The sequence below is a fragment of the Sminthopsis crassicaudata genome, chromosome 2, assembly GCF_048593235.1.
Source record: "Sminthopsis crassicaudata isolate SCR6 chromosome 2, ASM4859323v1, whole genome shotgun sequence".
Lineage (NCBI taxonomy): Eukaryota > Metazoa > Chordata > Mammalia > Dasyuromorphia > Dasyuridae > Sminthopsis > Sminthopsis crassicaudata.
Genome location: NC_133618.1, coordinates 482,132,767 through 482,148,986, shown reverse-complemented (window position 1 = coordinate 482,148,986; position 16,220 = coordinate 482,132,767). Strand labels below are relative to the sequence as shown.

General features: G+C 32.5%; 1 protein-coding gene across 5 annotated transcripts in view; it reads right to left on the bottom strand.

Moving 5' to 3' along the window:
* The window catches only part of PHKB (phosphorylase kinase regulatory subunit beta), a 254,654-nt gene that overhangs the window by 63,879 nt on the left and 174,555 nt on the right, over positions 1-16,220 (bottom strand). For all 5 annotated transcript variants that reach the window (XM_074293309.1, XM_074293310.1, XM_074293312.1 and 2 more), the window contains one exon: positions 305-360. In XM_074293309.1, coding sequence (XP_074149410.1) covers positions 305-360 — 56 coding nt within the window. The remainder of the gene's footprint in view (positions 1-304; positions 361-16,220) is intronic.

Sequence of the window (16,220 nt, the reverse complement as noted above, 5' to 3'; positions counted from 1 at the left end):
GAAATGAAAGAAGAAAAAAATAATAAAGTAAAAAAGTGCACAACAGAGAACAAAAGAACAACTTACAAGGAAGCAAAGATGGACACTCATGAATATAATTTCTACTATTATATATCCTTTCTTGAACTAGTAATTTTTTGTTATATATTTTGAATCCTCTCTAATGGGTAGGCAAATGACAATATTCTGTTTTATCTTATCTTGTCTTGTTTTGTTTTCCTTTTCTTTTATTTTTTTTAATAAAATAAAATTTTAAAAAACCTATTTTGAAGAAAAAAATTCCCACCATATTTGACATACATACCGTTGACTTTCTGCAACCAGGGCAACATGAACCACTAAGTCATTTTCTAATGGACCCTACAACACATAAAAGGGGAGAAAATATTTGTTATAAATTGAACTCTAGCAATTGTAATGAGAAATATAAGCAATACTTTTTTTTCTTTTTTACATATAATATTTTGTTTTTTCTCAATTACATGCTGTCATTTTTTTTAACATTTGTGATTTTTTCAAGTTTTGAATTCCAAATTTTCTCCTCTCTTTCCCCTTTCCATTTCCCTTTGATTATAAACAACTAGTAAAGATTATACATGTGCAATCATGTAAAACATTTCCATATTAGTCATTTTGTACAAGACAAATTTTTAAAACATGAAAAAAGTGAAAAATAGCATGTTTCAATTTGTTTTCAGACAATATAAGTTCTTTCTCAGGAGGTTAATAATATACTTCATCTTTAGTTATTTGGGATTGTCCCGTATTATGGTATTGCTGAGAAAAGCTGAGTCATTAAAATTTTTCATTGAACAATAGTGTTGCTACTGTGTTCAATGTTCTCCTCGTTCTGCTCATAGCATTTTGTATTAGTTTGTGTGATTCATTTCAAGTTTTTTTGAAATCATCCTTATTTCTTATAGCTCAATAATATTCTATCACAATCATATACTACAATTTGTTTACCCATTTCCCAATTAATGAGATTCTTGCCAATGTCAAATTCTTAGTCATGATAAAAAAAGGTGCTGTAAATATTTCTGTACAGATAGATCCTTCCTCATACATACACTTTTTATGTCACTGTATTACAGACCTAGCAATGGTGTTGCTGGATCAAAGGATATGCACAGTTTTATTACCCTTTGGGCAATATTAACTATATTTAAGTGAGTTAGTAAAATGGTCCTCATCTAATATTTTCAGATTACTGCTATTCCTGTCTTGTTCTCTCTAAAGCAAATTAAACTATTTTGGAGAAGAAAGAATGGAATCCTTATGAACTCAAAGACTTATCTCACTTCTCTTATACTATTAGGACTATGCTAAATGGTACAAAACAATGATCCCAAATTTCCCATAACCAGCATTTATTTATTTATTTTGGGGGTGTGTCTGTGACATCGAAAGCATAAATGAAGTATTTTAATTTAAATGGTTGTGAAAAATTAACTGCATTCCTATCCAACAATAATAAAATCCAGTAAAAAATTCAAAATTGCTGCAGAATACATAAATTATTTGAGGTTCAATCTGCCAAGGAACATTCAGGACTTTTACAGGTTCATCAACAAATCATTCTTTAAAGATTTTTTTTTTAAAAGCAAAAAATTGGAGAGGCATTCAATGCTCATAGCTGGGCACTGCCAATATAACAGAATCTTGATACTATTTAAATTACTTTACAAATTTAGTAATCAAAATCAAAATACTAAGGAGATAATGAATAGAGTTAAATAAAATGAAACAATTCTTTTAGAGAAATAAAAGTTTAAAAATTTCAAGGGAAATAAAGATGAAAACTAGGAACAAAGGGAGAATAACTTTAGACTTCAAATTATACTCTAAAAATAATCAAAAGAAGAGATGACAAAAGATTAATTAGATTATTTCAGGTAGATAAAACCAAAAAGCTTCTTTTGTGAATGAAATCAATGCATAAGAAGGGAAATTCTCAACTGGGAAAATTTATCTTTGCATCCAATACCTCTAACTAGGGTCTAAAATAAAACATATCTACAGGGAACTAATACAAAAATATAAGACTAAGATTCATTCTCTAACCGAAATATTCAAAAGACATGAATAGTTCTCAAAAGAATTGCAAAGCTTTTAATAATCAAATGAAATATGGTTCCCAATCACTAATAAGAAAAAGCAAATCAAAACAACTTTGAAATTTCAATTAACATCTGGCAAATTAGCAATGATAACAAACAAGGAAATAATTCAATAAAATAGGCAAGAAGGCATAGAAAAGATATTAGATACACTGAGAGAAAGAGAGGAAGTATCATGTGCCAGGTGGATCAAACCACTGTCACTACATGGACTACTTAACTACATTCATATACAGTGAAGTCCTGTTATGAATATATCCCCAAGTATCCTGGGAATATCAGTACTTTCCAAATAACTGATGCTTTTCTAGTCTAGCCACTGCATCTTTCATCCAGGAGAGTAACATAAGAAAAGAATTAGCTACGGATTTTTCAGGTGATAAAACTCCCAATTCATTAGCTACTAAAGTCTCAGAAAACAAAGTTCTCACCAAAAGTCTTTGGTATTCTTAAACAATTCAATGTCAGATGCAATATAGTATTATCAGTATAAATTTGTAAAATATGTATTGAAATCTTATTTGCTGTTGTATGATAAGGACCACTAGACTTTTAATCTGACTTCCAGCTAAAATGACTTAGATGGATAGCTTTCCTAATGGAAGGTGAATAAATTACTTGAAAGCAGTAACCATCTTACTTTTCCTTTTGTTTTCCCAGTAATGAGCATTTGATAAATACCTTTTGTTCATCAAATGGAATGTTAGAGGCTTTGTGGAAAGACAGACACACAAGAAAACTGTTAGTACAACATAATTGTCTAACTATCCTGAAAAACAATACTTAATTATGCTAAAAAAAAGTGAATATATCCATATCATTTGATGAAGAGACACTAAAATATTTATAACAACATTTTTTAAGGTAGCAAAGATTAGGAAACAATGTAGTTGTCCATAGATTGGGAAACAGAAAAACAAATTGTGGTGCATAGATGCAATAGATTATTTACTGTGCTTTAAAAAATGATCATGAAGAATAAAGGAAGGCATGATAAGACATAAACTAATGCAAAGTAAAAGAAGCAGAACAGGAAACAAAATGTACATTGGCAATGTAAATGAAAAAACAGTAACAAAAACCGAAACTGACATAGAATGTTGTGAAATTATAATTATTAGGATGTATAAGAATACAAATTTGACACTTCCTTTTTGAATTGTGGGGGCTAGTTTGTGAAATATTGTACATAGTCTAAGAAAATTTTTGTGTCAGTTTTGATGAACTTTTTATTCATTGTTAAAAATGATGAATCTCTCAATAGAGGAAGGGAACAAATATATTGGGAAATGAAGGGATATAAAAACAAAGAAGATTAATACTTTCTTAATGACGTCTTGGGCTCTAAATTGGGCCACTTCAGACTAGGGATTAGAAAATCCCCACATCTCTGGACAAAATGAAATAAATTAAGTTTATTTAAAATAGGATTTAAAGTATACAATTAATTGAAAATAGACAAGAATGCTAGGTCTCAGGGACACTAATTTCCTTTAAGTTGAACTTTTTGTGCCTTGAAAACAAACAAAACAGGACCAAACAAATTCCAAAGACAACCTCAGCTTTGGAAAATAGATGTTATTCTTACCATATCCCATCCCTTGGTGATAAGATTCCCCCTAACACAACTAAGGGATCTTCTGTCACTTAAATGATTTTTACAAAACAACTCTGCTTTGGGAAGAAGCTTAGGATAGGTAGCACTGAAGGAAGAAGATAGTAAAAATAAAAGGTGAAAAAAGCCAAAAGTATGAAAAATTTATAGTCAATATAGTAAGGATAATATCAAGAGTAGTGTGCAGTTATAAAACAGTGATAGTGAACAATAATACCAGAAACATCATAGACATAATACTGATATCAAGACCTCAAATGCAGTTATTGATTCTGATCATAAGCTTCATGAATCAGTGATGCTAATGGTGAATCTTGTCTGTACTACCACCTATTAAACATTTCCAGGATTATCATTCAAAAGTTTCTCTTCCTTCAAAATACCATAGGGGGATATTATAAATCTTTATACTGTGTGAGAATTCTAAAGAAGGGCTAGTTCTTCTGTAAGAACTAGTTCTAATTGTACATGTTTAACCTTTATTGGATTGCTTGCTGTCTAGAAGGAATGTAATGGGCCAGAACTCTGGAGAAATATACTTAAGGCAAGGATTCTTATAACAAGGTGTTAACTCATTGGAATTGATAAGACAATGGTTATCTAGTTTAGCATAGTGATTAATAGTTCTCTAGTTCAGTATGATTGATTTAATCTTACAACAAATAATGGTTTCCCAGTGATATAATGATTGGCTTATATTAAGTATGATGAATGGATTTAATTGTAATAGAGTATTTAAGAGGTCAGAGTCAGAAAGGGAATCTATGAGTCTTGGAGACAGACTTTGAAAAGACAGAGCACTGGAGGCTGGAGCTCAAGCTCTCTGACTCAGAGAAACATTCCATCTTCATCAGCCTCGTGGTGGCTGGCCTGTCCTACTTTCCAGACTGAGACCAAGGCCCATCTGAAGGGCCTCCAGAAAGCTAGCCAAGACCCAGGCAAGGAGACAGATAGTGAAGGAGAAAATAAAGACATTTGGACTTTATCACCTGGCTATTCTCATGATTACTCAGCTAAAAGGAAGTCTAGTCCAAAGACCTCCAGAAAGCTAACCAGAACATTACAGGAAGGGGGTGGGAAGATGGGAGGGAGAAAAGTTTAGAACATAAGGTTTTGCAAGGGTAAATGTTGAAAACTATCTTTGCATGTATTTTGAAAATGAAAACCTCTTATTAAAAACAAAAACAAAAACAAAAAAACAACAACCAAAAAAACTAGTTCTTTTGTAAGAACTGGATGAAAACATTCTCTTACCCTCATTCACACACCCAAGATTGTCACCAAGTCTGCAAAAGGCCACTACTTCCCTGGCAGATTAATTCTCATTCTAAATAATTATGCAAAAGCATTTTCATTTCATCACTGGAAAGCAAAGCATTTCTGAATAATTCCATATCCAAGCCCTTTGTAGAAAGAAGCCATCCCAAAGAGGAAAAAAAAAAGTTGGGTCTAAACTATTTACTTAGAACATACAAAACTTTCTATGGAAGCACAAACCTCCATCCTTGGACAACCATGTGCAACAGAATGAGGTAGAATGGATCTCTTTAAAGTAGTCCATTTTAACAAGCAACAATTCTTGAAAGTCAGATTCGAAGAACTGCTGTGCCAAAGAACCTTCCTCTTTTCTAGGATAGCACCAATTCATCCCAGAGACATCAGAGAGATGGGACATCGAATCCCAACTATCAGATATGATAAAGCTGTTGCTTCTAAAGTCCAGGCAGTCTGGCATTCAATAATGCTCTTGAAGATGATATGGGAGATATAAAATATAGGAATGGTTGGTAGGTCTAATTTGGGGCCACTTGTGAAATAAAATGAGTACCTGTGAAGTAAAATGGGTACTTGTGAAGTAAAATGAAGTACTTATGAAATAAAATATGTACTTCCATCAGAAGCAATAATACAAAGTAGGCCCATGAGGAAGAAGGGGGAAAAATACATGATAATTTTATTATATATTTAAAAGGAATAGCAAATTATACATAATAGATTTGCAATTTCATGTGCAATCATCTTTTTTGTTAGCCTATATTATAGAAATTCTTGCTTTAGTCCATAAATTAAAAATAAAATACAAATTTAAGAGTATATTTTTATTAATTTCATTAAATATTTCCCAATGGCATACTAAAATATTTTAAACATTTTGAGTTTCAAATTCTTTCTCTTCATCCTTCCCCTCCCCCCTCCTTGAGAAGTGAAACAATTTGATGTAGATTATACATGTGATATCCTATAATACATATTTCCATATTACCCACGTAACAAAAGAAAATAAAAACCAAAAAAGGAAAGAAAACAGAAGAAAAAGGATGCTAAAATCTGCATTCAGATTTTATCAGCACTCTTTTTTTTTAAGAAGTGGATAGCATTGTTCATTATGTATACTTTGCTACTTTCTTGGATCACTGCCTTGATTAGAGTAGCTAAGTCTTTCACAGTTTGATCATTCTTACAATATTACTGTTATTGTGTACAGTGTTCTCCTGGTTCTACTCACTTTACTATGTACAAGTTGATATGTCTTCCCAGGTTCACCCCCCCTCATCATTTCTAAAAGTACAGTAGTATTTCATCACCATCACATATCACAACTTGTTCAATTACTTACCAATTGATGGGCATCCCCTCGATTTCTATTTCCTTGCCACTACAAAAAAAGTTGTTCTAAATATTTTTGTACAAATAGATCACTTTCCTTTTTCTTTGCTCTCTTTGGAGGCACAGACCTATTAGTGATATTACTTGATCAAAGGTCAGTTTGTAGCCCTTTGAGCATAGATCCAAATTCTTTTCCAGAATAGTTAGAACAGTTCACAACTCCACCAACAATGCTATCAGCTCCTGATTGTTTGAGTACTAAAGACTGAATACTAAATAGCCAGGAAGGGTTCCAAATATTTTATGATGATGATTGGCTGGTAAAATATGAAGGCAATTCAAGCAAGAGAACTTTACTTAGCTGAACTCATGCTTTACATATAGCCACATCCAGGTGGTTGAAGGAATTGGCCAAATTCTTCCACTCATCTCTTTTCTCTTCCTCATTTCATATCACTGTTTTGTCTTTTGTCACTATCTTCTTCCTCTACTCTAACTCACATAATAAGGTGGTCCTTCTCCTTTTCAAGGCCAACTCTTCTAATTGTGCAAGTGATCTTATAACATCCAGTCCTTCTATCATTCCCCTCTCTCACTTTTCTTAAATCTTTTTACTATTAGCTGCTTCCCTTCTGTTTATATACCCCTATCTCCTTAATCATCAAAAAACCTCTTGTTTGATATATCTATTTCTGCCAATTATAACCCATATTTCTCCTGCTTTTGGTGGGGCTAAACTCATTCAGAAGGCCATCCAAAATGAGTGTATGCATTTTCTTTCCTTTTACTCTATTCTTAATTCTACAATCTGGCTCATTATTCAACTGAAATTCCTCTGTTCAAAGTTACTAATAATCTCTTAGTTGCCAAATCTAGAAGCCTTTTCTCAATCCTCATTTTTCTTGATCATTCTACAGCCTTTGATAATGTCAATCACTCTCTTCTTGACATCCTTTTCTCTTTAGCATTCCTTCAAGTCTGAAGTCCTTCGTGGACTGGAACCACCAAATGTAGCATAAACAACAACAAATTTGAGTAAGGTAGAAGGATCATTACTGCCCTGATCTTAAAAATCTCAAAATGGTTTTATACTAATGCCCCCATGAAATCTTCATTTCCACCTTATTTTTTTCAATTGCCACACCTAATGATACTTATATACGAGTATATCATTCTCCTTTGCCTATTTAATATGTAGTGGACATTATATCTCTTCTTATCATTCTCAGCATACCAGTATATGTGGGCAGCCTAGACAATGCAGATTTCTCAATCCTCCACTCAAATTTGACTAGACTAGGTTTTTATTTAAGAGCAACATTAGAGTAAGTCAGTTACATTTCCCAGATCTCATCTTCATATCTACAATCTATAATCCAACCCCATCAGCAATGTTTTTTCAATCATGATGTGACTAAATCCATAGCAATTCTTCTCCCTTAAAGCATGAGCCTTGAAACCAAAAGTGCATTCATATTGGTTTCTAATTGCTAAAAGAACAATAGTCTTCTATTTCTCTTAGGTCAGTGAGTTAGCTTTTTTAAAACCATTAGTAAGAGTCATGGAAAGGGCATCCAAGTGGCACAGTGGATAGAGCACCAGCCCTGATGTCAGGAGGACCTGACTGTGTGATCCTGGGCAAATCACTTAACCCCAATTGCCTTACGGGGAAAAAAAGAGTTATGGAATAAAATTTTTGTAATTCTTTTATACTCCCTTCAAAATTCCTTAAATCACATTGGCTTAATCTTACTGAATCAATGGGCTGCCCTTCTTATTCCATAGAGAGAGCTCTCCTTTTGAAAGTGAAAGGTACTATAATCCTAAATGTGATGACTTGCACATCACTTTGCCCACTTTACCATAGGATGAACCATATAGTCACTACAATCCAATCTTGCCAACTTTGTAGAATATTTTGGACCAGGCCTAGTACAGGCCAGTTCAATGGTTAAGGATAAGAAATGGAACATGATGAAACATTCATGGGGCATAAAATAGAATAAAATTATATAAATTACTTGGGATGCAGCTCTCCAAACTTCCACGTTTACCAGCATAATAGAAATTCCATCAAACTTCAGGGACACCAACTCTCTGTAAGCTGGTCTTTTTACTACTTTTAGTTCATTAGAACTATATCATTCTAAATCCAATATCATTTCCATATCATTCTAAGGATGATACATGGGCCATTTCAGTCTATATAAAATAAATGCCATTCCTAACAGAAATGGTTAAGGTGAAATCTAATTTACTGTCTTCCCTACATGAGCCCATTCCATGTCTTTTTCTTGAATATAAAACAGCATTATTCTAACTTATAGTTCCTATAAAACAGAATTAACTATGCAACTGATTAATTCTGTTTATTACAAGAATGCTGTTGTGACTTAATTTTGTGTGTTGAATTTAAAAGCACTGAATATCTGCTAAATGTCTTCATAACAAAATGTAAAATAAAAAACCATAGGTTGATTACAAAGAGGTATATGGTTTAGCTGGAGTGTCATTTACTGTATTGACATTTATCACAATTCTTCAAAATCTTGTTAGAATTACTGTGACCAAAAATTTTACCAACCAGCAATCAACCTGATAATAAATCTTTCCTATCTTATCTAGGATGGTTGTCACTCAATAGCTAAATAACTGAGTTCTGGGACTGAATTCAAAACTTTTCTCATTTTGTATAGTTTTTAAGAACCCACATTCATATACATGTCATGTTGATATATGACAGTAAGACATTAGTGAGTGAATATAAAATATATCTTAAATTATTTTAAAGATTCCCATTTATCATATTTTATATTATGATTATTTATATGCCTTTTTTATCATCAAAATTAAGATTATAAGCATGACAACTATATCTTATCTATTATTGTATCTCTCCCGGCAACTGCCCCTGGGTTTAACATATAATAGTTGCTTGTTAAATAGTAACTGAATTAAATTCTAAAGTTTTACATAATTAACATAGCACACTAAGAAGATCAAAATAATTATGGTTTTGGGGATACTGAAAAACTTATGTGAATAGAACCACTTTAAGATAATGGATCCTATAGTATGTTGTTAGAAGTCTCATATAACAGAAGCTAATTCTTCTTTATTGAATTCAATAGATTATATTAATTTATATATGATGGAAAAGCAGAAAAACCAAGATACGCATATCAGCAATAAATATATCAAGAAAATGGTTCACAGAACCGTGATGAAAATGTCATTGTAATTTTGATAGACTAGATTTAAGTAAATATATAAGAAAAATGGTTATTTAAACACTTTGCAAATATGATACATTAAGGATGTAAATTCTGTTTTACATGTGATAAAGAGCCTACACTTAAACTTTTGTTACAATTATAGTACATAAAAAAGCACTAGAAGAGAATTTAACTAATTACAGTCTCATTAAGACTTCAAAGAACATATCAAAAAAATAAAAGATTTATTTCTCTTTGAAAATATTTGGTACTTACTTATTCCAAAGGAAAGTAATATCATAACACAACCATCTATTCATATTCTTCTGTATGATAATAGACATTTTAAAATAAAAATTTTAAATTTTAAAATAAAAATATGGAATCTTTTATTATACATCAGATGATATTTCAATGAAGATAAAATAGATAGCTATTCATGTCCTAATTGATAGTTTTGGGTTGTTGTATTTTTTAACCAAATAAGCCTTTTTTTTAGTTAGAATTGTTTCCATCTTTAAAATAATATCTCCGCTTATTATTGAGGCCATTGCCTCAGTAATATATTAAATCAAAAAATACATTTTGTTAAAATGGCAGGTTGCATAAATGACTATTGTAAAAGCTAATAATTATAGGCAAAACCTGTCTTACAAATGAACGTGGTGACTTTTTGGTTGGCTTTATGAATTTTTATTTCCACAAAGCCACATGACAGGACAGACACAGTGTGAACCTCATGATCACATGGGACTGCTTTATTTCCAACACTTAGATACCAAAATCCCATCTCTCTAATTGCAACTTTTTCTCATTTCACAACTTCTGCTTCCCTATAACCATCCAGTTTGCTTTTTTGCCTCACTAATACCATAGTAGCACACATCTTTGTGGCTGATCTAAGGCTAATATGGTACATGTGTGTATGTATACATACACATACATCTACATACATGCATACTTATATACATATGCATAAGCTCTCTCTCTCTCTCTACCTATCTATCTATATACATACACATGTGTAAAAAAGAATTATTGACAGTGAATAACATGGTTTATCTACATTACCCCAAGTAGGAAAATGTGACAGCTTTGCAGCATTAAATTTTGTTTTGTTTTAAAGGAAAACTTTGTTTCTTACTTATGATGAACAAATGCCAATTTCCTCTATATGAGAATTAAATTTCAAATGTTTAAAAATTAAAAATAGAAGATCATAACTTCTGAATGTTTTTAAACAGACTAATTTCTTGTTATTTTAAATAATTCTATATGTATATGTTTATGTCTAGATTTACTGTTCATCCATATGATCTGAAAAGTGCATAATTCTTATTCCTAGGCTAACACTCAAAAATCCTGGTCTGAGTAGTTTGCTCTTCAATGTAATTCTATGCAATTAAGGTAGAGCAATGTTTTGTGCAGCACTGAACAATCAACAAGAGTCTCTTAAAATACAAGAAAATAGATTTCACATACAGGTCACTCCTGAAGATAGTGATAGTTTTACCCTAAGGAAAAAACCTCACTTAAGGATTTAATGACTTGCCCCAATGTCTTCTGAAATACTCATTTATGCTCATTAAGCTTCATCAGTACATTCTGCCAAGATCAAACATTTTTCATTTTGCTCATTTTTCAGTAAAATTTCATTAGCAAAGGAAACTGGACAGATGCTTTTCACATCTCAATTCCAGACCTGAGACACAGTGTTCATGATATCAATGAATCAGATGCCAGAGCTACTAACTACAACAGTTTCAACTGAGGCATAACATTGATCTGGGCTTTCTGGCATCTTGCTCTGTCATTTACAACCAAGCCAAAGCAGTGATTATGAAGCAAATGTATAATTTGCATATGAGAGATAAGTAGAAAAAGCTCAAGAATAATTACACCAAATATAGTAACAAAGCTAAAACTCTGGACTCCAGAGTAAGGTTGGCAAAAACATGGTACTTAGATATTTTTTTTTCATTTACTTATTGTATTTGTGATCTCAGAAGCATTGTGTTTAAAAGGAAAACAATGAATACAAATTTTTCTAGATATTAGTTGCAGACCCCAAAGTGAATAAATCAGGGAACATTTTTGACAGTAATTATTCCAATGGTTGCAATTATCTTGGAAAGAAACATTAAATGGTTTGCCATAAAGAATGTATTTGTAAAAATGCTTTTACCCTCTTTCAAAGAAGCTGCTGCTATAGGATTTTTCTGTATTTTAATGAAAAGAAATGACAATACTAAAAATCTTGCCTAATTCATTAAGCAGAAGTGATTTTTTAAAAAATCACAGAAAAGATAAAGGTGAAACAATGCCCTGTAAACTTCCACATCACTTTAGACAGAATCAATGATAGGAAATGTATAAAACATAATGGAGAAAAAAATAACATGGATGTATTTTTATTCTCCTCTCCCACAGTCCTTCCTTCTATCAAGTCTATCCATAAGATCCTAAAAAGGTCAATAGCTCTTCACTTTTATGGTTTTCATAATATCATGAAGATACCTCATAGCATTTATCGTCTTTTGAACCTCTGTCCTTTATGTGCAAACTATCTTCTGTAACCTCTCTTCTGTATATAACAGCTTTCAAACTTACCTTCCTGAATTCAATATATGTTGTCTTCAAATTATCCTTCATATTGCTACTTAGGTGAGCTTTCTACCCTACTTGAATGATGTTATTCCTCTAAGAAAATTCCTTCCTTGGCTCCACTGACATTCAAGACCCTCCACAAGCTGGCTTGAGCCTTCCTCAAACTATTACCTTTATGAACATTTATATTTCAGATACACTGGATTAATATTTACCCACTACAACTTACTTTCAAAATCATGTATATTTGCTCACATTATCATCATGTATGAAATGGGCATCACTCTATTCAATAAAGTCTACCTATCTTGTTGCTTAAAAAAACAAAAAACACCTGTAACAAATATGTGCATTTGAGCCAAATAAATCCACTCATTGGCCTTCTGCCCCTTACTTAACTTAGGAGATAACTGATATGTTTCATCATATATCTTCTGCATTGCATTGATTCGAGTTCTTAATTCTTTCATTTTGTTGTTTTACATTTTTGCTGTCCTTGTTTAAACTGTTCTATTGGTTCTTCTCTTTTCATTCTGTATCGGTTCATACTACCAGGATTCTTTAAAGTTGTATCCTTTGTCATTTATGTCAAAATATCTTGTTATATTCCTATACCATAATTTGTCCAATGTTAGGTTCTTACTAAGTGCTAATGAGATAATGAGATATTAGGTTCTTACTAAGTGCTAAGTCGGTACTTAACAATTCTCTAGTTCCGGCCTTTCCGGGTAGTTTGACTTGTGAATTCCTAAGGAAGAGCTTGCATGCTTGGGAGGAGCAAGCTCATTGGTTGAAGTGGTTCTTCCCAGAAGCCCTTGCATTATCCCACGCCCATTCTCTGGGAGGATAAAAGAGGACAGCACTCCAGAAAGAAGAGAAGTCTCTGCATTACATCAGGCTTGACGGGGCTCTCTGCAGGAAGGGAAGTCACTTCTCTGGACAAGAGTTAACGGCAATTGCCTGGAGACAACGGTCCCCTACAGGAAGAAGAATCTGACTGAGAGATTTGAGTTGACACAGCAGATCTCCTCCCAGAGAGTGATCAGCAGCTTCTGGAGACGACAGCACGTTACAGTCCAAGAGAAACTATTTTTTTTTCCTTTTACTCTCCCTTAGAAATCAGGAAATTGTTTTGGGTTTTTTTTGGGGGGGCAGTTATTCTACCTCTAGTATTTCCTTCTCCCTTAGTTACTCTCTATATCGCCACTTTTCCCTCTTCAGTATGATGAATTTCTACACTAAATTCTTCCACATGTGCATATGCTCAACAATCTTTTGTCAATTCCAGATACAAATCACTACAATCTTCCTATTCATCTAAGCTTGTAACCTCATTGTCATTCTCATCTCCTCATTCTCAACTGCTATCTATAACCATCTATCAGTTATCAATACTATATTTGTAACATCTCTTATATTCTCTACTCTATCCTCCTGACATTGCTACCTAGTACTACGATATTGTCCCTCATCACCTTATGTCTGAATCTCTATAACAGACTTCTGATTGATCTCCTTGCCTTAAATCTCTCACTATTCCAATCCATCCTCCTCTCAACTATCAAAGTGATATCCAAAAGCTTGGATTTTGTCATTTTCATATTCCATAAACTCCAATGACTTCCTATCACTTCCAGAATCAAATAAAAAATCTTGTTTGCTTTTTTAAAAAGTCCTTTACAACCTGGCCCCTTTTTACCTTTCCAGTCTTCTTATACTCCATTCCTTTTCATGTACTCCAGCAACACTGTCCTCTTACACAACACAATTCAACTCCTGACTTTTTCCATTTTCACTGTCTTTCCCCTATGCCTAGAATTTTCCCCTTCCCATATCTACCTTCTGGCTTCTTTCAAATCCCAACTAAAATCCTACTTTCTGCAAGAAATCTTTCTTGATTTTCCCCTCTTATCTTTTCTATGAGATTACTTCTTTGTGATTATTGTTTTCAGTAGATTGTATAGCTGTTTCTATGCTGTCTCTCCCATGACACTATGAGTTCCTTGAGAGTAAACATAGGTTTTGATTGTTGCTTTTCCTTTCATTGTATCTATAACACCTATACAGTACCTGGCACAGAGTAGGCCTTAATAAATGCCTGTTGACATGATCTGACTAATGTCTACTTTCTTCACACCTTTTTCCATGTTTGTATGTACTCTTTTCACATAGCTTAATTCTGAGAAATAAATTCAATCTCCTTTCTCCTTTTCTGTACTAGTGTATTCCTCTTAACCTTCAGTTAACCAATTCACCCCAACCCCTATCTATGTTTTTTTCTTATTTAACATCTTCAATAGCCTTTGAAGACATTAAGATTCTGAATGACACTAGACTAGATTCTTCTTCCTCATTAGAACATTTTTCACTATACTACTTACTACTACTTCCAGTTTCTTAAAGTGAACTTTGTTGGTTTCCTCTTGATCCTCATATTTGTATTTCAAAGTTTCTATCCTATTTCATAAGAAATGCTTGAAAAATGCTCTATCATAACAGATCCATTTCTACTGTAGGATAATGCTCAGTTTTTCAGGCTGTTATTCTTTATTGGAACCTTATATCTTTTGCTACTGGATTATTGTCTTCTAAGACTTTTTTTTTTTGTTTATAGTATAAGCTGCCAAAACTTAAGTGATCCTGTGTTTCTCTTAGCATTTTCTGAATGCTTGCTATAGTTTGTCCATGATAGAGAACTCTAGATTTTTGCTATGCCATTCTTAAGCTTTTCTTTAGGGGTATTCTTTTAAGAGATAATGGCTTTAAAAATTATTGCTTACAAGGATTTACAATATTCTTAAATTATCTTTTCTTGATGTGTTTTTCAGGTGAATTGTTTTAAATATAAAATATTTTACATTTTTTCCATTTTCCAATTTTTTGATATTCTAATATTTTTGGTCTCTCATAAAATCATTGATTTCTGTTTGTTCTATCTTACTTTTCAAGGTAATCTTTATTCATATTAAGCCTTCCATTTTTTTTCTTCTAAGCTCATTATTCTCATTCTATAATCATTTTTGTACCATCTATATACTACACTATACTATCATTTTTTTTTTTTTTTAATTTACATCTCTCTAGTTTTTAGGAATGTTGTGTCAGGATCAGGTTACCTGCTACACTTTTTGCCTTGCTTGGGTTCTCCCTAGGTTTCATTGTTTCCTATGTTTATCTCTACCTTCTAGGGCTAGATTTTCCTAGATCTTTGAAGTTCTGATTGCTGGATCTTCAGAACCTTCTCTTGCACCTAAGGACAGAATGATGCAGACCTCAGGGCATGTCAGAGCCTCAGGTGCTAAGGAGTTCAATCTGAACACGGCAATTCTGCTGTAATCAAATATAGTTTTTTCATTTGTAAAATGATGATTTTTAAAGTTTTTTAAAAACCTTTTAAAACAATTATAAAAAATTATTTTAAAATCCTTTCTTTTACATTCTATAGTCATGAATCTTAAAGATTCATTCACTTAATGTTAGAATGTTGGTTCAAGCATAAATTCTCACCTGAGGGCTATTTTCTAAGGAAAAATCTAACAAAGACTCACAGCAATGTACTCCCAACATTCATATGATTACTCTAAACTGTGATATCTACAAGGTCACAGTTGGACTCATGTTCTTGTTAAAAGCTTGTATTAAAAGTTTCCATACTTTTTCTTAATATTATATGATTCAACATAAAAGGTCTGGCCAAATTCTAAGGAAGTGAATTTAGTGTAGTACCAGAATTCCATTTAATGCAGTTTTAATCTCTGTTCTTCAGAATACAGACCTTTCTGAAAGCTCAGAGCTTTATCTCCTACTATTAATGATTTTGGTCTAACAAGAACATGGAGCTCTCACACTCTAAATGTGATTGTTCATTCTTCACTGCCATACATAAATCATACTCTTGGCCTGACTTTTTATTAGTTTCTTCAGCTTCTGATTAATGATGTGATTAGAAGAGCTATAAGCAATATTTGGTTATCTGACCAAGCCACAGTATCACTTTCAATTGATCTTCATGAACTATTTCAGCACCACACAATGAATTTTTTTTCCTCATGAAAA